Source organism: Pipistrellus hanaki (genome assembly GCF_964339955.1).
Source record: "Pipistrellus hanaki genome assembly, chromosome: 10".
NCBI lineage: Eukaryota > Metazoa > Chordata > Mammalia > Chiroptera > Vespertilionidae > Pipistrellus > Pipistrellus hanaki.
The window spans coordinates 11733887-11759036 of record NC_140512.1 but is presented as its reverse complement, the minus strand read 5'-3'; the positions used below and the strand labels follow the sequence as shown (position 1 = coordinate 11759036).

Below are 25150 nucleotides of genomic sequence, written 5' to 3'. Positions count from 1 at the left end.
AGAATTTAGTCCCAGAACTACCTGACACAATCCACTATTCCCGATGACAAAAGCTAGCTCTTTCTTGATTTGGGTGGGGAAGGGGAAGGGAGAGAACATTTATACTTCTCAAAAGGAGCATAATTCCTAGAGCTATACTATCTAGTAACCACAGGTGGCTATTTGAATTTAAATTAATTTAAATCAAATAAAACTTAAAATTCACTTCCTCAGATAGCCACATTTTTAGATTTTCTTTTTTATTGATTTGTAAAAGAAAGAGGTGGGGGGAAATGTTATTTGTTGTTTCACTTCGTTGTGCATTCACTGGTTGATTCTTGTCTGTGCCCCGACCAGAGATAGAACCTGAAACCTTGGTGTATCGGGAAATGCTCTAATCAATGGACCTACCCAACCAGGGCCTCGATAGCCACATGTTAAGTGATCAAGCACCACTGGCTGAGGCTATGGCATGAGGCAGCAAACAGAGAACATTTTCGTCATCACAGAGAGTTCCTCGGGGCTAGCTGGCCTAGCACCTCTCCCCCTCGATCTGAGTAACCGAGGAGAAACCTTCCTGACTTACCCCCGAGGACAAGCTACGGACACCCTGCATTTCCCTCTCTTCTGTGCTGTGATCTGTCAGGACAGTGATACGGGAAAACATACTGGTTTCAGCCCCAATACTCTTTCTCTTAACAAAGGGTCTAGGATATTTCTTTTCCAAACCCAACTACTTAAAAAAGAAAAAGTCTCAGTAGCATTTCTAACTCACACTAGGCACTCACTGCCAAGTCCCTACTCTCTCCCAGGTCAGTGCCGCTGCCCTCAGCCGCCTTGGCCTCCAAGTCCTCTCTCCCAGGGGAAGTTCCCTGAGGCTGGGCAGCGGGGAACCAACTCCTGGCAAGGAGGTTGACCACCTTACGGCTGACTTGAAGTTCACGGTGCTTGCCAGAGCACAGCCACTTCCCAAGGACCTAAGTCAAATTTTTAGCTCCCAGCCTGCTCCTGAGGATGGAATGTAAGGAGGATGCAGGCGGTTCCAGGACCCCAGCTCCACCTCGCTCATGTGGCCTGCTGGAAGCTTGGCCACGGGTCCCCACCACAGACTTGCACTTACCTGGCCGTGAACAGGATATGTTCTTTAAGGTGTTTAATGTCTTTACACATGGTGGTTTTCCGTTCCCTTCAGCAACCCTTTGACCTCCGCGTGCTCTTGAGCATTTTGAATTATAAACCACTAGGATAGGCCTGACCTTCTTGTCTTTGATTTCATGGTGTGGCTCTTGCTCAATGTTCTCTGACCTCGTGTTATTATTTTAAAATGAAAGGCAATGGAAATTGAAGTTGACAATGTCAGGCCTCCCTTAGCAAAGCCTGTGGTTGTGACTGTGGAAGAGGGTTAGGTTAACTGGAGGCCCTGGGACCTGCTGCCAATTTGCAACATGACCTGCTGGACAAGTCCCACAATCCCCATCCCCTTTTTCTACATCATAGCCTGCCTCAGTCACTGCCTGGTGGTGAGACCAAACGAGATGAACAAGAAGAGAGCCAGGGCTGGGACAACTTGTTCAAGAGCTGACCATATAGATTGTTCCAAACTGTGTGTGCGTGAAAGCGATATTCTGTGAAGGTCAATGGGCTCCTCAGGGGAGGCTGTGATTGCTATTGACTGAATCATGTCTCTCCTCCTCTACCCAACCCCCCCCCAAAAAAATTCACATTTTAAAGCCCTGACCCCCAATGTGATGGCATTTGGAGACAGGGCCTTTGGGAGACAGGGATGGATGAGGTATAAGTGAGATCAGTGTCTCTATGAGATTCGTGTCTCTCTAAGAAGAGGGAGAGACCAGAGCAGTGTTTTAGGCCCGTTCTCCCTCCCAGGACCACCCACCACCATATGAGGACACAGAGAAAAGGTCATCTGCAAGGCAGGAAGCTCTCACCAGGGACCAAACCTGCCAGCACCTTGATCTTGAACTTCCCAGCCTCCAGACGGCATTGGGTAAGCCCCCAGTGGTATATTACCATGGCAGCCCAAGCTGGCCGATACAGTGGCTTATTCATCACAGCATCCCTCGAGTCTGGTACAGTGCCTGTCACACAGGAGGCTTGGTCAGTGGGTTAACATGTGCCATCCCGGCCTGGTCAACAGGCCACGCACGTTTGATGGGCTTGGCGCTATCCCCGCTGTGACCCAAAGCACCCATTTGTGAGAGGCTCCGTCACCTGGGGTCAGCGAGCAGGCGCCCTCATGATTTTGCTTGGAGGAGAAAAGCTGCGGTTAGGCCTCATTAACCCCATGTCCTACCAATCCAAGTGTTTGATCACTGAACACAGGCCACTTGTGGGAGAGAACAAGCGGTGACACAGAAATTCCCCTCCTGTCTCTGCAGTATGTGTCTGCCCTGCCCCTCAGGCACCTGGCCCCACGGGCGCCAGTGTTTCTGCAGGTCCGTCCCTGCAGACAGTGGCTCTCTGATACAGGCATGGTACTCTAGGATGCCTTCCTGGAGCAGGTGTGCTCACTTGAGTTGGTCTCGGATTTGATAAGTGGCAAAGAGGAAGAAGCAAATGACTCTTCCCCATGGGTAAGGTAGGTTTGGGGTTGTTGTTTTATTTTGTATTTTATTGATTTCAGAATGAAAGGGAGAGATAGAAACATCAATGATGAGAATTGTGGACTGGCTGTCTCCTGCACACTCCCTACTGGGGATTGAGCCCGCACACCAGGCATGTTTCCTGCCCAACACATGTGAACTACTGCTTCATAGGTCCATGCTCAATCACTGAGCCACACTGGCCAGGCTAAAGTGGGGGGAGGAGCCAGGCAGGCATTACAGAGAGAAAGGGGGGCACTTAGGGCTGGTGTGAGTCAGAGAGGGGGCCTAGGAAGACTGTTCTGATTTGGCTTTTGCCTGGGTCCTGAGAGTTGATTGAAGGATGGGCACACGGCATGGTTTATGATCAAAGACCTGGACCGCAAGTCAGAGCCCTGGCTGAACACTAACCGATACCAAATGTGTTCCCCAGGTAAACGGAGTCATCACCTCCACCGGTCTTTCCGTGATGTTACAATTGGAACTCCTGCCAGATGAAAGGGATTAAACAAAACCTGGAAAGAGGAGTAACCGGAAGCCAGGGTGAACACAGCCAGCTCTGGAAAAGGAAACACATCTCTGAGCTCTGAGAACCCCACAAGCCCTGGGAGGCAGGTACACATAGTTCATCCTCATACAGAATTAGCTAGGTCCCCCCTTTTTCCTCCCACCTATCCAACCCTAGCACCCCATCACCCCCTCCTGTGGGAAAATACAGTGCAAGCTACAGCTGGGCTGAAGCTCTGGGTTCTGCTTTGGAAAAGCATGAGGAGTGACTTTGGGGGGCTACAGGTTGAGGGGAATGTGTGGAAAGAGATAAATTGCATTGGAAGAGGGGAAAGGAGAATTGGGTGCGGGCAGTTGCTCTGCTCCTGGCCAAAGCTCCTCATCCTGGTCCTGGGGCAAATGGTCCCCGAGAGCACACAGAGACCTGGAGACCATGGATCCAGAGATGGAGATCAGGAAGGGAAGCTGAAGAAAGACAATGAGACCATGTGAGATGGTCAGTCCTTCATTTTTCTCTTCTGTGACACTGCCATGATGAGGAGCCATTGGGCATGCCCCAGGCCCAGAGTAGGAGCAGCAGGCTTTGCTCTTCCCTGCCCCAGGCCCTTCCCAAGCCACCAAGGGACCACGCCCCTTGGGCCCAGCCCCTGACTGTCTCACACATCCCCGTCCTAGGGACAGGCGGGCCATAACAGCACCCTATGCAGTGGGACACTCACTCACGGTCAGGACCATAGAACCATTCACTCCTTCCAAAACTCTGTACTGAATGGCCACTAAGTGCTAGGCATTGCCTTTGCACTGGGAATGTGCTTGCCCGTGCCCCGCCGACGTGTGGCAGGCGGCACTACAGCTGGCCAGCCCAGACCTGGGCCATTGCACACCAGGGAGCTTCTCCCTCAGCCCCCAACCGGCCCCCGCCTGGCGCCTGAGGGCTAGGGGGTTCGGGTCCCACCTCTGGGTAAGTTTACGGGGGTTGGCCCTCCACCTGTCCGGGACACATCCCAGCTCCAGGGTGAGGAATGCCTGATCCCACCTCCTCTCTCAGCCTACGGAGACCCTTTGGGATACTCCTGGAATTCTGTTCTCGGGCCTTCAGTCTTGTGATCGGGTCTTACCCGCTGGGGTTCTAAAAGCCACCACTCTGGCCATCCCCCACAGGCACCCCGCAAACATCCCCCTGCGGGTCCCCTTCGGTCCCGGTGCACTAAAGCGCTTCCGCCTTGGCGCTGGGGGCGGGCGGCGGGGCCTGCAGGTGCGTGCGCTGGTGCTTGAGCAGGTGCTGCTTCTGGCTGAAGCTGCGCCCGCAGGCCGCGCACCGGTAGGGCCGCTCGCCCGTGTGGTTGCGCCGGTGCCGCGTGAGGTTGGGCTTCTGGCTGAAGCGGCGGCCGCACTCGGGGCACGGGTAGGGCCGCTCGCCCGTGTGGATGCGCCGGTGGACGGTGAGCGCCGACCACCACGCGAAGCTCTTGCCGCACTCGCTGCAGATGAACTGGCGCTGCTCGCCGGGCCCGAGCAGCTCCTCCCGCGCGCTGCTGCACCACCGCACGTCGGCGGGTCGCCGGGCTGATGGGGGGCTGTGCGGTGGCGCCGCCGACCGGCCCGGGGGGCCTTGGGCCTGAGACCCGGGGCCCAGCGACTTGGCGGCGGTGGCGTGCGCGCACCGGTGGGCCCGCAGCGCCGCGCGGCCGGGGCAGCTCTGGCCGCAGGCCGGGCAGCGCGCCGCGGGGGCGCCGGGCAGGTGCCTGCGCTGGTGCTTGAGCAGGTGCTGCTTCTGGCGGAAGCGGCGGCCGCAGTGCGCGCAGGGGTGCGGGCGCTCGCCCGTGTGGTTGCGCAGGTGCCGCGTGAGGTTGGGCTTCTGGCTGAAGCGGCGGCCGCACTCGGGGCACGGGTAGGGCCGCTCGCCCGTGTGGGTGCGCCGGTGGATGTTCAGCGACGACCACCATGCGAAGCTCTTGCCGCACTCGCTGCAGATGAACGGGCGCTGCTCGCCGGGCCCCGAGGCTGCGGCGGCGGCGGCAGGCTGGGCCCCCGCTTGGCGCCGCCAGCCCTGGAAGAGCCCCAGCCAGGCCCACTCGGGGCGCCCCCGCGGCGGCCCGGGACGCAGGCGGCAGCCCCCGCGGGCGGCGGAGTCCCGGAGCAGCTCGCACAGCCCGGCGGCGCGGGCGCCCTGGCGGCCCCGCACGTGCGCGCGCTGGTGGGTGCGGAGGCCCAGCTGGTGGCGGAAGCAGCGCTGGCACTCGGGGCAGGAGTAGGAGGCGGGCCGGGAATGGGTCTTCTGGTGCTTGAGCAGGTGCTGCTTCTGGCTGAAGCGCCTGGCGCACTCGGGGCAGCGGAAGGGCCGCTCGCCCGTGTGCCGCTGCTGGTGGCGCGCCAGGTTGGGCTTCTGGCTGAAGCTCTTGCCGCAGCTGCCGCACAGGTAAGGCTTCTCGCCCGTGTGAGTGCGCTGGTGGATCTTCAGGGACGACCACCAGCTGAACCTCTTCCCGCAGTCCAGGCACACGAAGTGGCCCGCGCTGGCAGGAAGAACGGGGCTCAGGGGGCCGGGGGCTGCCCCCGGAACCTGGCCTGCCAGCCCAGCATCCTGCTCAGTGGGAGGGGTCCACCTGGGACCCCCAGTCTCCTCCTGTCCCCCCAAGGATCGGGGTTTCCCCAGAGCCTGGCATGGTGGGAGCCCCAGGGGCTGCTGGAAAATGTTTTCCTTATCCTTGGAAAGCGCGGCCGGCGCCAGGGTCTGCAGCAGCCACTCTGGCTTCTCTGGCTTGATCTTCATCACCAGCCGGTCTCCTGCCAGAGGCAAAGGGACAGAGGACGGGGAGAGTCAGTCACTGCTCTGAGCTGAGGGAGACTTGGCTGGAGGACAGAGCATAGCAGAAAATAAGACAAGGCCGAAGAATGCACAAGGAAGAGATTTGAAAGGGGAGAAGGGGGAAGGGGGACAGGAGAAGGGAGACAGGAGGGGAAGGAAGGGCAGTAGGGCAGGGGCAGGTTGGGGTTTGGAGCAAGACAAAGGGGAAAGATGCAAAGTAAGAAAGCTGGTCCTGGTCTGGTTTGTTCAGTGGTTAGAGCGTCAGCCTGTGCACCAGGGAGTCAAGTGTTCGATTCCAAATAAGGTACTTGGGTTGCAGGTTCAATCCCCACCCCAGCAACCAATCAATGTGGCTCTCTCATATTGATGTCTCACTTCTCTCCCTCTCTTCCCTCCCTTCCACTCTCAAACTCAATGGAAAAAAATGTCCTCAGGTGAGGATTAACAACAACAAAGAAAGGAGGGAAGTTAAGTGAAGCTGCTGTGCCAGGACACACGAGCTGTCCCCCTGCTCTGCCCGAGACCCAGGAGACGCAGGGACAGTTAAAGACACCCATCCAGTGAGATCTTCCCTGGAGAGCAAGCAGAACATGGCCAAGTTCAAACATCTTCTTTTCCAAAGGCTCATGGGCTAGGTGTTTGCTAAGCGAGTCTGTGTCCAGTCCCTCAGTGGCCCATGTTCCTGCCGAGCTCTCTGCAGGGTCGCAGCCATGGTGTGTGGGCACCTCACCTGCTGGGTCCTTGGCCATTTGGCAACATCACTTTTCTTTAACAAAAGCAAGATCAAGAAAGTCAAGCAGGAAGGTCTCAGCACCAGAACAGGTGAGCCTTGTCTTTGTACTAAACCTAGGCCCCTCTACTCCCGAGTCCCACACACAGGGCTGCTCAAGTCCACAGGGGCACGTGGTTCCTCCGGCTCACGGACGTCAGCCCAATGGGAAAGGTCTGCTTCAGACACTGCATACAGACTATACGTTTCCATTATATGACGTTCAGAAGCCGGCAGGACTAATGAGTGAGTGAGAAGCCAGGATAAAGAATCCCTGTTTGGAAGGGGGCAGGAGGGACTTCTCATTCTGGCACTGGTCTCTTTCTTGATCTGGGTGCTGGTCACAGGGGAGTGTTCGTATCATAAGAATTTATAGAGCTCCTGAACTAGGCACTTTTCAATGTGTTACAATTCAATAGAAAGTTTACATTCGATTAAAAGTAGGTAAAATGAAACAGTTGTGAACAAAGAAGAGAGAGAAGCTCTAAACAGGTTCCAATATCTAAAAGACAATAAATCCAGAGGAAGTAGGAGGGAGGAATTAACAAAGAAAATAGCACATGTGTGTGCATGCCAGTGTGTGTTGTGTGTGTGTGTGTGTGTGTGTGTGTGTTCCCTTGCCTGGCAAGTTTTGAACTGCCTTCTGTCATTTTCTTAGTTCTTATAATCTGTCTTTGTCCCATTCTTTGAAGACCTTCAACATCCTGCAATTCCACACCCTCTAAGTGAGCCCCAGGGGCTGTGTGAGGGCAGCTTTGGAGGGACAGGAAGACGGAAGACGTGCCAGGGAAGGAAGCCATGGTTGGCTCGCACCTTCCCATCTTCTGTCTTACCTGTGCTGGCACCTGCCGGGCTGCTCTCCATCCCGGGGGACCCACGGTGCCCTGACTCGGTCTGTGCGTGAGAGGGGAGCGAAGGAAACAGAGTTGGCCGCTGGGACAAGGACAAAAAGCTTTCCCAGTCCTCGTGCCAGCCACCTCACAGAATGCATTCCTTCTCTTTCAAGAGCTTTTCTGTCCATGACCTTGGCTGAAATGTGCAGCATTTTTTAAATTGCACACATACCTGCTAGGCAGGTAAAACAAGCACGATTCCCACTTTATGAAGAGGAACCTGAGGTCAGAGAGGGCCGCTGATGTGCCCCAAGTCACACAGGTGCTGAGTGATGGAGCAGGGCAAGATCCCAGGCCTTCCAGCTCCCAGACTAATGCCTCGGGTCCGGGCTCAAAACAACTGCAGGGCAGGGTGTGAAGGTCGCTGCAGGGGAGAAATTCAAACGTGGTAGTGGCCTGAGAGGTCTTGCAGACACCCAGGAAGGCAGAATTGTGCCTGTGAAACCACGGCCCTCCTCTCTCTAAGTCCCCGTCTGTGTCCCAGCACAAACCCTCCCAAGGAGCACTCCATGCAAGAACGACAGTCCACGGGGCTGCATGTCCACCAATCCACGGCCATCTGGCTGGTTAATGTTCCAGTCGTTAGAACATTTCCTGATGGTCCCTCATGCCTGGAACATGCTGGGGTACAGGTCATGCTGCTCAGAAGCCTCGGGCTTTGCACTGGCTGCCCCCCTGCATGGGGTGTTCTGTCTCAGATCTTGGCATGGCCCCCTTCACCTCTTTTAGGGCTCACCTCCTCATTGCGGCCTTCCCAGGCACTCTGGGTAAAGTCACAGCCTGACTCCGCCTAGTATTCCTCCGTTACACTTTGCCACCTGACATGCTATTTACTTCACGTATTTCCCTTCATCTGGAGGACAGGAACGCTTCGTGCCCACTGAGGAAGGCCCGGGATGGAGGCCCACACAGAGCACACCTGACAGCAGTGTGTGGCACTCCGAGGTGGACTGGGGGCAGCCTGCAGTTCACTCTCTCCATCATGGACTGCCTCTGCTACGGACAGAATTCTTGTTTCACACGCCTGCTTCCCATAGACCCCACCCTCCCAAAGAGCACCACGGAGGACACGACACAAAAGACCCCTTAGCCTAATCAAATCAGTCCTACTTGACTGATTCTGTCTTCCAAGAGGTATTAAGGCCTAAAAATCGCCTCGGGCCCTAGCTGGTTTGGCTCAGTGGATAGAGCATCAGCCTGGGGACTGAAGGGTCTCAGGTTCCATTCCAGTCAAGGGCACATGCCCGGGTTGCAGGATCGGTCCCCAGTAGGGGGCGTGCAGGAGGTAGCCGTTCAATGATTCTCTATCATCATTGATGTTTCTATCTCTCCCTCTCCCTTCCTTTCTGAAAACAATAAAAATTTTATCAATAAAAATAAATATATTTTTTAAATCACCTCGGGTGACAGAAAAACTTCAATTCTTAGTGAACAATTCACAGTGAGTTAATTACCTCATCCTGGGTGCCCCTGGGCTCATTAGGGCTTGTGGTCGGAGTAAGACAGAAGTGGACACGAAAGGAAGTGGAAGAAATAAGAATGAGAGGGCAGGAGTAGGAGGAGCACAGAGGACAGGAATAGGGGGTAGGCAGGCCATGTCTTGAAGGCGCACCTCCACCTGTGTGCTCAGGTGGGACATCTGGAAAAATGAGCAGGTATCCTGCAGACAAACCCTGAGAGAGCCAAACCCAGGAATGTCCCTCCCCATGGCCACTTCTTTCCAGTTCACATGTACACCAGCCCCACCCCACACTGTGCCTTTTCCATCCTTCTCTCTTATTCTGCCACCCAACAGTCTCACGCCACCTGACGCATCAGTTAACCATCCAGCAGGCTGCCTAGCGAAACGCTCCAGCCAGAGAACAGGAGGCCATGGGCCAGCCCGCCACGCCCAACAGTGCCCACGGAGTCTATGAAGGCCGCTTGGCCCTGACCCCACCCTCCAATGACCTTTCCCTGGCGGCCCAACAAGCTCTGTGGAGAGCAGGTCTCAGGGCCGGGCCCTGATCACCATCCCCTTCCCAGCCCCTGGCTCCAGGCCCAGCCCTCCCTACGTGGGGTCGGGCTGCAGCTGGGATGTGAGTCCCCTCAGCTGGGGCAGCTGCCATGACAACTGCCAGACCACACAAAGCGGGGATTGTGGCCTGTGGCAGGTGGTGAGGTCTGGGCCAGGGGAAGGTAACAAAGGAGCTTTGGTCTCAGCAGAAACTTGGGGGCGGGAAGGGGCAGGCAGCAGCTGGGTGAGGAGAAAGGCCACAGTGCAGGGACATGTCCAGGTCTCCCACATCCTCCCAAGCTCAGGCCCCTGGAGCTTTTCCACCAGCCAAGCACATCTCTCTTCCCCTCAGGGGGAAGGAGTGGGTAGCGCCTCATTTGTCCTTTGTCACCAATGGACCAGGGACTGGCCACATGCCCTGCACCAGGAGCTGAGGCTTTCGGAGATGGCCCAGCTCCCAGGTCCTGCTCAGTCATGAGCCCCGACCCAGGGCTGCACCCATGCCCTCACTGTCTGCCATGCTCACTTATACCAACAATCCTGCCCCCACGAGAAACTGCAGGCAAGGGGTCATCCTTCCCCAGAACCCCACCACATCGAGCTGGCCTTCCTCTGCCCCTTGGTCCATGCTTCCCTACTTTCTCTTAATCACCTCTCTCCCAGCCATCCGCTGGTTTAACTCCACCTGGCCCTCCTCCTTGCCTCGCCCACTCTAACCAGCTGCCTTCCCTCTGCCACGTGCTCTAGACTGGCTGGCCCACTCTCTGCTGGCTGATTCCTCAGTGGGTGAGGTAGGGGGCGGGAGGGGGCGGCTGAGAGCTTGGAATAGAGTTTGCTTCTTTAAAAAAAAATCTATGTGTGTGTGTGTGTGTGTGTGTGTGTTTATTGGTTTCAGAGGGAGGAAGGGAAAGGGAGACAGAAACATTGATGAGAGAGAAACTTCGATCACTTCCCCTATTGGGGATCAAGCCTGCGGCCTGTGTCCTGAAAATGAACTGGAGACCTCCTGGTGCATGGGATGACACTCAACCCCACACCAGCCGGACTGGGGTTCGCTTCTGATTAGCCATGTGACCCAAGACCAACTGCTTTTCTTCTCTGGGCCAGTTTCCCCCTCCGCAGATGCAAGCAATGCTTGTTCCTAATGAATACAATTGTTCTAGCAAATGGAAGGAACAGCTGAAAAGACTGAAAAATGCTCACAAGGTGCGAGATGACTTCTTTTTAGGTCATTGCAGTTGCCACACCTGCCCCCACACACACACCCCACTTTGTCAGGACTGTATCACAGGGTTTCCCCGGGAGGAAGAACCCGTTCTAGTGACCACCGTTTGCACCCGCCAGCCTTCCTTGGGAACCATATCCAGGGACAGCCTGGCAGCCGGTTCCCCATGCCTCTCCACTTCCTGGAGGTCCCTGATGTGACCCCAGATCCAAACCTGTGGCACCTCCTTGCAGGACTTCTTCCTCTACCTGACTTACATGCACATCTCTGCTTGGACTGTCCCACCCCCTCCTGCATGCCCCCACACCTGCCCCACGCCCGTGGCATCCCCACACGCATCCCAGTGTCCTTTTAAAGAGCAGCACTCATGTTCCTCCACCCCAAGACCAGGACTTAGGAGCCTGCCTGGGCCTGGGACCCCCATCACCTGATCTGAAGACCAGGGACAAAACCAACCGCTCACAACACTGAACAAGTGTCATTTTCATCTATATATTCTTTTCTAGTGCGCTGCGTTTTGAAGGAGCTTGGGAAACGTAGGAAGTGTTTCCCTCTTGTAAGATGAGGAAAGTGAGGCCAAGTTGACATTCTCTGACTCAAAGAGAATTAGACATGAGGTCTCCTCCTGCACACCCTGACCGCGCATTTCCCTCCAGGCCCCAGGATTCCTCAAGTGACCTCTCTCCAGGGCAGATGCACGGGACAGACCACCTCCATCATGCTCTGCACTTGACCCCAGACCGCCCTTGCTTCCCCAGAGATGGCAGTGGGTCCTCATCAGGCCTTTCCAAGATGCACCACCTTCGCTAGGACGCAGCACAAATGCCCACAACACACAGGCACTGAGTAGTACGTACTGGTGCTATTTTTAAGACCTTCGGACCTCCTACTGCCACTGCCTTGGTTCAGGCCTCACCACTTCTCTCCTGGACACTGTACCTGTGTTATAGCTTATCTTGCCCCTCCAATCCACCTACCACCCAGAACTCAAAGCTCTATTACAATCTGGACATGTTTCTACTTTGCTCAAAATACTTCGATGGGTCCTCAACACCTTCAGGTTCCGTTAAAAAATTCTTGGCAAGTCCATTTAAAACTGGCCTCTGCTCACCTCTCCTCACTGCCTGAGGCTCAGCCTGCCCCACTGTCCCACTCTGCAGCCCCCTGACCTTGCCATGTCATCGTAGCATGCCTGTGACCAGCCCTGGAATACTTTTGCCCAACTCTTCCCTGCCCAGTCCAATCAATCAGGGATCACTGTGACCAGGAAGCGTTTTTGACTTGCAGGCTCAGGTAGGGGCCCTTCTCTGTCTGACCTGTGCATCCACTCCACCCAGCACCATTCACATGGTGTGATAATATTTTGTCTGTCTCCACAAGACTGCACACATCTGAATACAGGACTGTTTCTCTTCCCTCGGAACCCACCACAAGGTCCCACACGCTGACAAACCACTGACAACAATTTTAATAAAGGGAACATTTAAATAGAAGAAACCTAAGTCCAAAACAGATTACAGAATTATAGAACCTTAGAGCTGAAAGAATAACACTCTCTAATCTTTTCATTTTACAGATAAAACAGGGACAAAACAAAACAAAAAAACCAAAAAAAACAAAAAACCAGCCTAAGCCTAGATGTTTTTCTGGCCTCTGTCATTCTCCCCCCATCCTTACCCCCACCCCTACCCCCACCCCCACCTCCACCTCTGGGGCTTTGACCACACCCAACCCAGGCTCTGGCTGACCAATACCCAACTCCAGGCTCCATCCTGTCCAAAGGGCCATAAGGGGCATCATCTCCATGTCCTCCCCCTTTACAGGAGAAGAAGCCCAGCCCTTCCCACTCCCCACCCCACCCCACCCCCGAGACCTGAGCTGCTGTGCCCATTTTCCTGGAATGGAGGTTTCAGGGAGACCCCTCCACACACTTCCATTTCTGTAGTGCTTCCCTCTCATTGTTCTCACCCCAGCCCCAGTTCCCACTCCTTCGATGGTTCATGGGGCACCCCAGTGTCACTGCGGCGAGCGCGGGGCTCCTCCCTGCAGAGCCCCGTCTTTCTGGGACAGCCCCGCGCTCACCGCCCGGTTCCTCCCGCTGTCACCCGCCCCTCCGGCTCTCGGCCCGACCGGCAGCCCCTCCCACGCACGCCCCGCGCCCGTCCCCCCGGGAGGTGTGGATCGGGCAGAGTTCGAGGCCGGAGCGCGGGGGCTCAGGGGACCCCGAGGCCGCCCCCAGTCCCAGGCGGGTGGAGGCAGCGCGGGAGGAGCGCCCGGGCGCCGGCCCTAAGCGCGCGGTCTCCCTCCGCACGCCCCTTCCGCCCGGACGCGGGCCTCGGAGGGCGGGCCGGGAATAAATACCTTTGACTTTGAGGCTAAGGTTAACGGGAACCGCCACCCGGGGCGACTCGGGCGCTGGGCTCCCGGCCCCGCCACACACGGCGGGGGGACGGGCGCGCGCTCCTGATTGGCTGGCGCGCCTGGCATCCCCAGGGCCGCCCCGCCGCCTGATTGGCTGCGCCTCTCAGATGACCGCCGCGGCCCTATCGGAGGCGCCCGCGGGGCGGCCCTTTTGTTCTCCGGAGCCAATGGCCGGGGCCGGCGGGCCGACCTCGCCCCCCTGGGCACCTGAGGCGCTGGGAACCCGCTGGCCCCGGGCACCGGACCCGCGCCCCGGGCTTCGAGGGAGGCCCGGCGGGGACGAGGCCTGGTTCTGACGGGCACCCGTTCCCTGTTCCCCCGGGGCTCCCCCGCCCGGCCCCGCAGACCACGCTGTGAAACCCACCCAGGCCCTCCGTGGCTCTGGGCGCCAGGCCCGGGGGAAGAAGCAGGAGCCTCACGGGGATGCTCACACCCGAGTGTGCATGTGACGTGGTGGTGGTGCGGGCACCACAGCGCACCCGGTGTTAGATGTGGGCGTCTCCTGTGACGGGAGAGAAATCGCCCTCCGCACCCGCCTCCGCGCAGCGCATGACCAGCGGTCCCGGGTCCTCAGACACCCTTCAGCCCAACCCCTGACCTTCAGCGGAGGAGACAGCGACCTGGGCCTGCGGCGGTTTCGTCCCTAAATCGAGTGTCACCGCTGCTTTAGAGGCAGGGTCCAGATGGCCACGGAGGGTCTTCTGTCCGTGGAAACCTTCAAGAAGCATTTCCTCTCCTACCCACTGACTGGCAGTGCTCCTTTGTGTCAGAATTCCTCATACTGCCACCTCACAGGGAGCCAGCAACGTCCGCTCCACGGGCAGGATGCTCTCAGGAGCTGCTTAGAAACCGCCTTAGGGATGTGAGGTTGATACAGACAGAAGCTGGGCTCTCTGAGACTGCCCACAACCCTTACTGCTCAGCCGGCAGACTGTTCTAATGAATGCCAGCAGCTGCCAACGAAGCATCTGCCAGGGGCCAAGCTGCTGGTTAGCCTCTGGTGACCAGAATTCTAGCAAAGTTTGACGACAAACTTTGTGTGCATTTTTTTTTTTTTTTTTTTTTTTTTTTTTTTTACAAAAGATACATTGTCTCTGGATTTTGACTTATCTGTAAAAGAGTTGCATACATACCTTACTGGATTTTTGCCGGGCCCTAATTGGTTCTATCATCAATAGAAACTTTCATAAAATAACCTTAGACAGAAGCCAGCCATCACTAAGCCACCAACTCTTTAGAGTCTCATTCATCTCTTTATTTTCTAGAATACCTAGCAAAGGCTAGGATGCGTGTTCTAGGCCCATAGCTGCCACTGCATTCAAGTGGGAAAGTCACGGTCACTCCTGTGAGAGACTTCCTCCAGATTGACATTTCATGACCGAGGTTACCTAGAGAGTAGAAAGAATGAAGCATAGCTGGGGTCCTATTTCCGTAAAGTAAAAATGGGGGGCTATATGTTCATATCTGCAAATGCATAGAAAAATACTCTGGGAGGACACTACCCTCCAATTCCCTACATGGAGTAAAGATATGGAGGACAGAAGGGAGGGAATGAAAGACTTCCACATGAAAAAAGAAATATCTAAGTCTATCTGCATTGCTTACTTTTGACAAGTTAACTGAATACTTCTGTAAGCGTAGAAGAAAACAGGAACAGCCCAGGGCTCTTCAGAACAGAAGGGCAGCTCCTGTCAGCAGAGCGCTGACCATCCAACCCAGGCGGTTCCTCTTTCAGGCCTGCTGGCAGCATGTGCCGTGCTGAGCAAGGGCTTGGGACCCACTGGGTCCCCTGCAGGACTCTAGGGGCAAGTTCGCTCTATCCTGCCTTACCAGCCCCCTCGAGGCTACTTCTGTGGCGTTCCCTGACCCCTGGCCCTCTTCTCACCACTTCTACCCAAAAGCAGCGGGCAGCAGAGAGGTAGAGAACTTTTGGTGCTCACCTTCCCCACACACCAGGCCTTTTCTTTAAAGGTAAGTTTTTAAAAAGTCAGAACCCATGGTCAGATCCCCTGTCCCTCATCCTTTTCTCTGACACCTCCACCCCCCCCCCCCCAATAACCCTAGATGCCTAAGGACCTGTCTCCTGCTCCCTAACGATTATCCCATCTACCTACTTTCCTGATACTCCCCCCACCCACCCACGCCCCCTCCATAAAGCACTGCTCCCTTCCCCTGAAGCCCTCAGCTCTCTTAGACACATTTAGGTGAGGCTTTCTTGACACAATGCCCCCAGGTTCTGAAAGCTAATCTGCCACCATCAACTACACAGGCTTCTAAGTGGCCCCATAACCCTATAAACCAATATGAAGCGTTGAAGTTCTCTGGGGAAGGGGAGCTCAAGCAGGGACAGAGGGGCCCACGTCGGGGCACTTGGCCTGCTACCAAACTCTTCCCCTCCACACAGCAACCCCTCCTCCTTCCAACACCACAACTGCAGGGAGAAAGGAACACTTCTCAGCCACCAGTGCTAAAACCAAATCTTTATTCTCTAATTTGAAAAGGAGGGTGGTAGTTCCGTTTAGTTCCAGAGAATAGAACAAGGCCCGATAGGTAGAGATTATAAGAAAGCAGATTTCATTCATTATAAGGAATAACTTCTAACAATTAGAACTTTCCTACAATAGAACCAGGGCCTCAGGAGGCGGGGACTCCCTGTCACCTAAGTGTTCAAGCGGAGGCTAGGCATCTAGACACTAGAAATGCTGAAAAGAAAACGCACCCCTATCTCCCCCCGAAATCAGCTGGGCAATCCTACAACATGTGGGGTCCCGGAAGGTGTGAAAGATGACTGGGGTGTTGACAAAACCCTGGACACAGGACTGCTGACAGCCAGGGGGTGCTCTAAGCACGGGGAGGGCGGTGGATAGAGAGTCGGATGGGGCCTGGCTGGTGTGGCTCAGTGAATGAGTGTTGACCTATGAACCAGAAGGTCGTGGTTAGATTCCAGGTCAGGACACATGCCCAGGTTGCAGGCTCCATCCCCAGTAGGGGGTATGCAGGAATCAGCCAATCCATGATTCTCTCTCATCACTGATGCTTCTCTCTCTCTCTCCATTCCTCTCTGAAATCAATTTAAAAAAACATATTTTTTTATTTTTATTTTTAAATCAAATGGGGTGACATGTGCAGAACCCAGAACTGACCTTTAGGGAGGAAGGGGAAGCCAGACTAACAGCAGATGGGTCTCTCCCAGATGAGATGGGTACCAATGCACGGGCAGGTGGGAGGGCAGCAGAGGGACAGGTCAGAGCAGCTTGGCTTCACCTCCCAGGGCTGCCCAACAAGGCCAACAGGTTCCCCAGCTACATCCAGCTCGTCCGCTTTGCTTCCCAAGTGCTCTTTACTAAGGACTACCACACCTACTTCCAAAAACAAGCTGAAGCTCAAAATCAAAGGCAGGGACATTAAGGCGTTACCACCAGAGAAGGGCCATCCTGCCCACCAGCAGCCCCTCCAGCGGAGGACAGACACTACGGGGTGGGCACAGGTGCTATTGCTACTTTTCCAGGGTGCAGGACAGCGAGGAGGGAACCGTGGCAAACGCCCGCGGGAGGCCGGGTCCCTGTGCCCGGCATGGCTCCCTGGCCTAAGGTGTGGGGCTAACCTCGCTCTGCAACGGGGCCTGCCCCTCCAGCCCGCGCTACACCCACAGCAGCACGGGCCCCGCGGCCCCACTGCGTCACTCCCTCGTGCGCGCCGCCCTGCCCTCAGACGTCATGCTTCTTCTGGTGGGTCAGGAGCTTCTCCTCGTCGTCGAAGGTCTGACCACAGATGGCACAGCAGAAGGCGCCGTCCCGGATGTGGCTCTTGCGGTGGGTGATGAGGTTGGACTTCTGGCTGAAGCTCCTGTCGCAGTCGGGGCAGGCGTAGGGGCGCTCGCCGGTGTGGATGCGCCGGTGGGACACCAGGTTGGACTTCTGGCTGAAGGCTTTGCCGCAGTCGGGGCACACGTAGGGCTTCTCGCCCGTGTGGATGCGCCGGTGCGCGGCCAGGTAGGGCTTGTGGCGGAAAGCCTTGCCGCAGTCCGGGCACACGAAGGGCCGCTCGGGCGCGTGGTCGCGCCGGTGGGCGGCCAGGTGGCTCCCCTGGGAGAAGCGGCGCCCGCACTCCTCGCAGGCGAAGGGCCGCTCCCCGGAGTGGACCCGCGAGTGGGCCACCAGGTGGGTCTTCTTGCCGAAGTCCTTCCCGCACTCGGGGCAGACGAAGGGCCGCTCCCCCGTGTGCTGCCGCTGGTGGGCCCGCAGGAACCGCTCCAGCCGGAAGCTCCTGCCGCAGTCCTCGCAGCTGTAGAGAGACGGGGGCCCCTCCGCCTGGTCCCGGGGGCCCTCTCCGGGGGCCTCCGGCAGGGGCTCGGGGGCAGGCTCCCGGACGGGCGCCGGGGCAGGTCTCAGGGGAGCCTCCGGGGCGGGCTCTGCTGAGGATTCCGGGGGCGCGGCTGGAAGCCGGGGGCCCGCGGTGCTGGCGGCGCCCTGGGCGGACCCCTCGGACCGCCGGTGGATCTTGCTGTGCGACAGGAGGTTGGGTTTGTGGCGGAAGCGGCGCCCGCACTCGGTGCACGGGTAGGGCTTCTCGCCGGTGTGGATGCGCCGGTGTGAGGTCAGGTAGGGCTTGTTGGTGAAGCGCTTCCCACACTCGGGGCACTGGTGGGGCCGCTCGCCCGTGTGCACGCGGCGGTGGGCAATCAGGTTGGGTTTGTGCCGGAAGCGCTTGCCACAGCAGGCGCACTGGAAGGGGCGGTCCACCGCGTCCCCCCCGGGCCGGGGGGCGGTCACTGCCGGGCGGCCCCTGGGCCGAGGCCCAAGAGCCTTGGCTGCTGCCTCCTCCAGGGCCTCGGCTACGTGTACCCGTTTGTGAGCGACGAGCTGGTCCCACTGGGCGAAGCTCCTGCCACAATTGCCGCATATGAAGGGCCGGGCCTCGGGGGTGGGGCGATGGCGCCGCCGCAGATGCACTCGAAGCTGCTTTCGTCGCCAGAAGCGTCTCTCACACTCGGGGCAGGCGTTGGGCCGCTTGGCAGCCGAGTGGGCCCGCAGGTGCAGTACCAGGGCCACCCAGCCTCGGAAGCTCCGCTTGCAGAGGTGGCAGGAGAAGCCCAGGTCTGGAGTGGCGGCCGCATGGACCTGGCAGTGCAGTGCCAAGAAGGGGGCGTGTCGGTAGCGACGGCCACATTCCGGGCAGGCCAGGGGCAGCCGGGCCTGGCAGTGTCGGGCATGCAGCCACAGGGCCACCCAGCCGGGGAAGTGCCTGCGACAGTGGGCACAGCGGTGGACCCGACCTGGAGCCTGGCTGCCTGGCTGGGCCACCGAGGCACCTTGTAACCTCAGCCCGTGGGGCTCCTTCTCCAGGGTCTGGGACGGCTCCGGGGAGGGCCCCAAAAGGAGCTGGGGCTGGGCCGAGCCCATGGCCAGGGGGCCCCGGCAGCGTCGCTCCAGCATCGGTCCTTCCTCTGCTGTGGGCGGAAAGGCACAGTCACACGAGAGGTCCACTCGCCCTGCCCCCACTCCTCCCCGCCACCCCAGCAGAGGGAGCTCCCCGCTCTGGACCCCTAGAGCCCTGGAATCTAGGCTACTCTTCTATAGGAGTTCAACCGTGGGCTTCCAGACACAGTTCAAGTGTATTTGTCATGAGTCTTTATTGACCCTGACACTTCTTAGAATCCCCCATGGCCGCCATGAGCCTGGCGTGGAGTAAACACTCCATACTGGCTGCACAGGCACTCCTGCCTCTCCAGAAAGCATATCGCCGCCCTCGGCGGTGCTTCGTGCTTTTCCCAAAAGCGACCCTGCTGCCCTCTCCCGGCCCTCCTACTTCCTGTTGCCACAACAGCTTCCCAGCAACTCCGTGAGGCTGGATGAGCAAACATTAGGCTCTCTGTTGGATAGCAACCCCGAGGCATAAAAGGTGATAAGACTGGCCTGAGAGGGCACAGTAAACCAACAACAGAACCAGGGTGAGGGGACAGGTCTAAACTCCCAGGCCAGCGTTCTTTCCTCTTAAACCCCGGGTTTGTAATGCTCTCACAGAAACTGCTAGAACCTTTCATTCCTATTATCTTCCCCCTGATATTAATCACAGCACAAGAAAGGCTTTTTCCGCCTCCCTAGCTCAGTCTCTCAGGGGAGAAGCCAGGAGAGGGGGAGAGGGAGTGAGAACAGCGCTGCTGGGAACAGAGGGGAGCTGGATGCTACTCTCAGCAAGAGGCCAGGCCACCGCCTGTCCAGACTGTGCCCACAGTCTGCCCACCTGCCCCCCGCCACCCACATGCACGATTAGAACTTTGCAGGAAGGAAAGCTCTCCCAAACCCAAGGAACACTCACAACCTGCTCCCCTCAGGGACCTCGGGCCCTGGCACTGCTGCCTCCGTGGGTGGGAGGGATTATTGGGGCAAGAGCAGGGGAGGAGAAAAGAGATTGTGTCTAGTTCTGTCCCAACCCCGGCGAGAGCTGCCCCATTTTCAGTAACTCCAAAATGCCAGGGAGCCCAGATTCCTGCAGGACAGCCTCCCTTCCCTGCTCTAAAGCTCCTGACACATCCTCCTATAATAAATTCCCCGGAGTCCGCACTCCTCAGAGGATCACAGACATGACTCATTCCCAGCGGCAGGGAGGGCTCCAGGATATGGGCCTGGGATCCTTCCCCACAGGCACCCTTCCTCCCAGGGATGGGGGGCCTGAGCACCGGGGCTGTGCAGTGGACTGGAACCCAGTAAAGAAGGCCGGACTCTACCCTGGAGACTGTGGGGCTGGAGATGAGTCTTTTCCCAGCTCCTGGCGGGGGTGCTCCTGGGGATGCTTCTGCGGCTGAGGCGCCTGCTTCGGCCCGCACTCCCGTAGCCCCCGGATGTCAGAGAAAACTGCAGGAGCAAGGACACCCCTACCCCCATGGCAGAGCTCAGGCCTCTGGCTGCAGAGAGGCCAGCCTTACCTGTGGGGAGGGGAGAGAAAACAAGCATGAGGCTCTGCGCTCCGCTCCGCCCCGCCAGGGCGGTCATCTTTGTGTCCTCGCCAGCCACAGCCCCCTCCCCCACCCAAGTCCCCGTCCCCCCCCCACACACACACACACACACACACACCAGGCCGGCATAGTGACCTTAACGGCTACGACATTAGGAAATAAATGTGTCCCCCGCACCAAGGAAGCACACAGCCGCGTTTGGGGGTCACGTCCTCCACGGGTAAGGTCACAGCACCAGTTCTCCGCGCCGACTGACGGCCTCTCTGGCCGGACTCCCCGCAGCAACTCTGGGATCCCCGCTGCTCCCCTCCCCCACGCCCTCCTCCCAACGGGAATTCCAGGCCCGTCTCCCAGGGGCCGCGCTGGCGAGCCGGTGGCCGCGGCCGGTCAGCAGCCCCTCGGGGCGCGTCCTGGGGGGCAGAGGGCCGTGGGCACCCTACACCCACCTGCACCCACCCGCGCTGGGGATCCTTGCATGTCCCCGTCCCCCAGCTCCGCACTCCCCGGGCGGGCCCTCTGGATCCCCGCGCAGAGAGCACCTCGGGGCGCAGGTGCGCAGGCCCCCCCCCTGCACCCCCCTGCACCCCCCGCTTCGGTCGGCCGGTGCCCCCCGCACGGCGCGCGCACGGTCACGCGCCCGGCAGGCTGGGCCGCCCCCGCCGCGGCCCGCGCGGAGCCCGCGCCCGGCCCGGGACGAACCTCTCCCGCCGGGAGGGCGGCGGCGCGCTGCGCGTCCATGAGGCCCGATCGCCGGCGCCGGCCGCCGCGCTCGCTCCCCCCGCCCGCCGCGGCGACAGCAGCTGGTCCGGGTTCACCGCCGCCAGGCCGTGCTCAGCCCCCCTCCACCCCCGCCGGTTCCCAGCGCCACGTGACTACAGAGGCTGCCGAGGGTCAGTCTCGGGCTCCGGCCGGCGGCCGCGGCGGAGGGAGGAGGGAGGAGGAGCGGGTCCGGACGGGCAGCGCTGCCCGCGGAGCGGGGCCATCGCCGCCCCCAGCGCGCCCCCTCGCGGCCCGGCTGGGGAGGCCGCCCAGGGCCCGGCTCCGTTGCCGTGGCGACCGCAGCCCGGCGATCCCGGAGCGGGCCCGGCGCAAGTTCCCTCCGACCCTTTGTCCCCACGGAGGGCGCGCGGCCCGGGGCGCCCGCGCGGCCGGACCTGTCCTTCAGCCGGACCCGTGGGCTTCCTGCAGCGCCAGGCCCCCGGGCCTTTCCAGAGGGCACCCCTCTCCGCCTCCCCCGCCACGCCCTTCACTCTCCGCCGCCTTGACCTTGGCCTGGGCTGCGGCACCTCCCAGGGGTCTGAGCCGCGCTGACAGCCCCCCAAGAGTCTGTTCCGAAGCGGAGACAGAAAGCGCCTGGTGGCGCGAACTCTGAAAGAGGGATGCCCTCTTCTCCAGCGATGGGCACAGAGCGGAGTGGCGTCGCCCGTGGCCGCGGGGCCGGGGCCGCTCGCGCTCCGGGCCATTCCGCTTGGAAACGCGCGGCGGCAGGTCGGCGAGCGCTGAGGCAGGTGCGAGCCTGCGCCGCCGTGACTCACCCGCTAGCAGGTGGCCTTGGCTTTCCAAACAACACGCTTCCTGAGTTTCCCAGGCTCCTCCAGTCTCACGCTTTCCAACAAAGGCCTTTTTTTAAAAAAAATTGTACCAGTAGCTTAAACACTTTAAAAGTCTATTCCATAAATAGGAAACAAAATGTATAAAAATCTCTCATACTAGAGTGAATTACATTTACTATTTTGGTATGTGTCCACCTCCAATGCTTTTCTGTGCTTATCTATGCATACGGGACATACTAGTAATTGGGATAATGCTTTTGGAAAGATGTATTCTGCCCTTTATACATAACCCTGCTATGAATTCCCGCCCCCCCCCCCCATTCTATAACGTGATTCTTAATGTCAGCATAAATGGACAAATAAGTTGTTCAGATTTTTCTGTCTTTCTGTGTCATTATATAAATTTGTCTTTCATGTCTCCAGGCTCTGTGAAGATGTCCAAGTATTATTTAGAAGCAGCTCTGTGTCTGCAAGAGGGAGAACTCCATCCACCTATTGGGAACAGACGGTTTCAGGCCCCGTTCATACATCCAACAAATATTTATTCAGTGTGCACCATCTGCCATGGCGCCAGGTGCTGGCCTGATCGTGAGCCAGGCAGAAGGGTCCGCGCTGTTTTTCCACAATGCCCTATAACCCTGGATTAGCGGAGGCCACGTCTCTTGGGTTAGTACTTAAAGTGAAATAAAACCATATGCTCGTTGACAATTTCTGAATGGATGGCTGTTGAGAAGTAGAGGAGACTAGGGAACAGAGAGAAGAGAGGAAAACTTTATTCTAACGGAACTTACTTTATTGTCAATTCCTGCCGCAGACAGCATCCTGAAGGCAGATTGGGAAACTCACTGAGCTTCTTCCGTATGTTTTTCAGGCAGTGTGGGAAGGAGGAAGGAAGCACAGGTGACCACGTTCACCTTGGTGGAGGCCGCATCTGCTGGGAGGGCCTCCATTCCTAGAGCCCTCTCAGCAAGGGGACCTGGAGAGGCGGCCACCCAGGCTCACCCTGAGCAAGGCCCTGACTGCCCAAGGCCAGCATCTCAGGTGAGAGCAGTCTCGCTGGATCATGTGGAAACTCTTCAGGAACAGATCAGTGTGCTTCTGCTGCTGCCGTTCTAAGAATATCCTTAGAGGCACAATACACACAGTGCCTGGCAAGGATGGACCTCATAAAAGCAGCCCTCGACTGGGATCAAATGTCAGCCTAACTCTGCAGCACCGGGCACTGTCTGCCGCAGATCTAATAGTTCCAGGAGTCTGTTTTTTCTGAAAGAAAAAGAACTTAATTGGTCCAAAGGAAACCAAGTAGGGATCTCAGATTTCCTATGGCAGCACCAGGGTTGGGAGGCCCTGCTCACCACTTTTCACCTCTCCCCACATCCACTGCCCCCACCTGGCCCCTGCACAGCTGCCCGGGCTCCGTCTCCCAGACCAGATTAACCCTTTTAAGCATAGATCAGGTGACTTACGTCCCATTTTTAAAACATCACAAACCACAGCCACAGCCTCTCAGGCTCTATCGGGTCTGACCATGCCTACCGCTGTAGCTCCGTGCCCTCGGGGTCCCGGTGGGCACTGTCCCAGCCTCAACAACTTATGCCTCCACTAGGGCCTTTGGAGTTGCTGTTCTGTCTGCCTAGGACACTCTTCCACCAGAACATTATAGGGTCAATCTTTCACTCTATTCAGGCGGGAGTCCAAATATCCTCTGTTCTCAAACCATGTCCCTCCCACCTGTGTACTCATCTACTCATTCCCGTGGCCACTGTGACAAATTTCCCCAAACGTGGTCACTTAAGACGACACACATTGATTCCCTGGCAGTTCCAGAACTCAGACATCCGAAGTCCATTTCACTGGGCCTGAAGCAAGGTGTCGGCAGGGCCTCTGTTCCTCTGGGGGCTCTCACAGAGGAGACTGTTTTCTAGCCTCGAGAATCGCATTCCGTGGATGCCTTGGCACCCTTCTCCCTCTTCAGAGAATTGTCTCTGCTGTGGTCAGATCTCCCGCTGCCTCCCTCTTATCAGGACCCTTACGTCCAGGACCTGCCCAGATCATCCAGGACAGTTGTAAGGGCAAGTTAAAACTAAGAAAGACGCAGAAACCAGTTTGGCTCAGTGGATAGAGAGTTGGCCTGCGGACTGAGAGGTCCCAGGTTTTATTCCAGTCAAGGGCATGTACCTTGGTTGCGGGCACATCCCCAGCAGGGGGTGTGCAAGAGGCAGCTGATGGATGTTTCTAACTATATCTCTCCCTTCATCTCTGTATAAAATCAATAAAATATATTTTTTTTAAAAACAAAAACAGAAAGACAAGTTTGCATTCCTGGTGCAAAAAGGGGAGAGACTTTCCCCACAGCCACCACCCTTCCCTTAGAATACTTGTCATTGTGAATTTTCCTCTGTCTCTTTGAGATGTATGTATACACAAGCCTCGTGTCAGCTTTACAACCCAGGAGTGTCTCTCTCTGGGACCTGGAAGCCATCTCTTTGAAATGTAAATATCAAGGGAGACAGGGCTTGTCTCCCAGGCCCCATGGGAGGCTGGGACCCTAACCTGGGTGGACACCTGCCTGCAAGCTGCAATACTACCTCCTGCCTTAAAGATATGAGAAGTGTGTTCTTCCTCTGGATAAAGGCAGTCAACAAACACCCCCATTCCCAGGTGAATCTAGGATGAACTCTGTAACAAAAGGTCAGGTCCTCTCCCTGGAGGACTGGTGACGGTGTGCCTGGAGAACATGTGTGTAACAGATTGTACCTGCTGGGCTGTGTAACAGGTGAGATTTCTTCCTGTCTTTGCAATCTCCTGGTGGACTTCCTGTGATGTCCATCTCATTCTGGTGTGATGATTATTCAATAATAAAACTGTGGGTTTTGGGGGGTTTTTTCTCTTCTATGTTTGTGGGGAACTTTCTTGGTTGGGTAGGCAATTTTGGGTTTTAATTCTCTTTTCCCAGCATAATCTCCCCATCCCAAAATTCTTAGTGAAATACATCTGCAATCCCTGTTGCCATATAACATTCACAGGTTCTAAGGATTAGAACACAGACAAGCCCACCACCCACTCCTGCCCCGTCATCTTCAAGCCCCCTCCTACTTGGTCTTATGGTTCTTAGCAGTTATCACCTACTTGAAATTATTTAGGCATTTATTCGTTTAGATGTCTTTTGTCTAGTTGACTACCACAACCTAAGTCACACAAAGGCAGGGGTCGTCCTGTCTTTTTAACCACCATCTAGCCAGGCCCTGGAAAGGTGTCAGCCCGTGGTGGGTCCCCAGTGTTTGTGGACCAAATGAGTGAGGAGGAAAGAGCTTGACCCCGTGGTTAAGTGAATTTGGTGAGACCACACGAAGCTGCCTAAGAAGCAGCCTGAGCCCAAGTGTCCACCTCATACTCTCTCCTTTGGCTACTGCTGCTTGAGCCGGTGTTGGGAGCCCCGCAGA

General features: G+C 57.3%; 2 protein-coding genes and 1 long non-coding RNA gene across 13 annotated transcripts; 1 reads left to right on the top strand and 2 right to left on the bottom strand.

Annotated features, from left to right (window-relative positions):
- Nucleotides 1–3575: 3575 nt before the first annotated feature.
- On the bottom strand, nucleotides 3576–13227 carry ZNF775 (zinc finger protein 775). 4 transcript variants are annotated; one of them, XM_084896485.1, is made up of 3 exons: nucleotides 13140–13211; nucleotides 7498–7558; nucleotides 3576–5873 (listed from the first exon to the last, which is right to left on the bottom strand). In XM_084896485.1, exons 2-3 carry the CDS (start codon nucleotides 7526–7528, stop codon nucleotides 4294–4296), a joined length of 1611 nt encoding a protein of 536 aa, XP_084752611.1. In that variant the 5' UTR covers nucleotides 7529–7558; nucleotides 13140–13211; the 3' UTR covers nucleotides 3576–4293. The 4 variants fall into 4 exon arrangements, with proteins under 4 accessions (XP_084752611.1, XP_084752608.1, XP_084752609.1 ...); XM_084896482.1 differs by lacking the exon at nucleotides 13140–13211 and adding an exon at nucleotides 12861–12879; XM_084896483.1 differs by lacking the exon at nucleotides 13140–13211 and adding an exon at nucleotides 11636–12347.
- Nucleotides 13228–15661: 2434 nt separating this feature from the next.
- REPIN1 (replication initiator 1) lies at nucleotides 15662–21017 on the bottom strand. 8 transcript variants are annotated; one of them, XM_084896185.1, is made up of 3 exons: nucleotides 20854–21017; nucleotides 19927–20053; nucleotides 15662–18648 (listed from the first exon to the last, which is right to left on the bottom strand). In XM_084896185.1, the coding sequence occupies exons 1-3, from the start codon at nucleotides 20890–20892 to the stop codon at nucleotides 16907–16909; spliced, it is 1908 nt and encodes a 635-aa protein (XP_084752311.1). In that variant the 5' UTR covers nucleotides 20893–21017; the 3' UTR covers nucleotides 15662–16906. The 8 variants fall into 8 exon arrangements, with proteins under 8 accessions (XP_084752311.1, XP_084752312.1, XP_084752314.1 ...); XM_084896186.1 differs by having other exon boundaries at nucleotides 19927–20124; nucleotides 20854–20999; XM_084896188.1 differs by lacking the exon at nucleotides 20854–21017 and adding an exon at nucleotides 20597–20727 and having other exon boundaries at nucleotides 19927–20119.
- Nucleotides 20947–23975, top strand: LOC311628704. The gene is made up of 3 exons (XR_014796058.1): nucleotides 20947–21044; nucleotides 22131–22373; nucleotides 22579–23975. It is a non-coding gene; the product is annotated as an uncharacterized lncRNA (long non-coding RNA).
- The last annotated feature ends 1175 nt before the right edge of the window (nucleotides 23976–25150 follow it).

Excerpts from the sequence above, each read along its gene's own strand:
- ZNF775 (XM_084896485.1), bottom strand. The coding sequence starts at position 7,528 with ATGGAGAGCAGCCCGGCAGGTGCCAGCACAG. Across the intron at positions 5,874-7,497 it reads CCCGGCAGGTGCCAGCACAG|GAGACCGGCTGGTGATGAAG; the intron begins GTAAGACAGAAG and ends TGCCTCTGGCAG.
- REPIN1 (XM_084896183.1), bottom strand. The coding sequence starts at position 20,631 with ATGCAAGGATCCCCAGCGCGGGTGGGTGCAG. Across the intron at positions 20,125-20,600 it reads CCCAGCGCGGGTGGGTGCAG|GTAAGGCTGGCCTCTCTGCA; the intron begins GTGGGTGTAGGG and ends CCCTCCCCACAG. Across the intron at positions 18,649-19,926 it reads CCAGCCCCACAGTCTCCAGG|CAGAGGAAGGACCGATGCTG; the intron begins GTAGAGTCCGGC and ends TTCCGCCCACAG.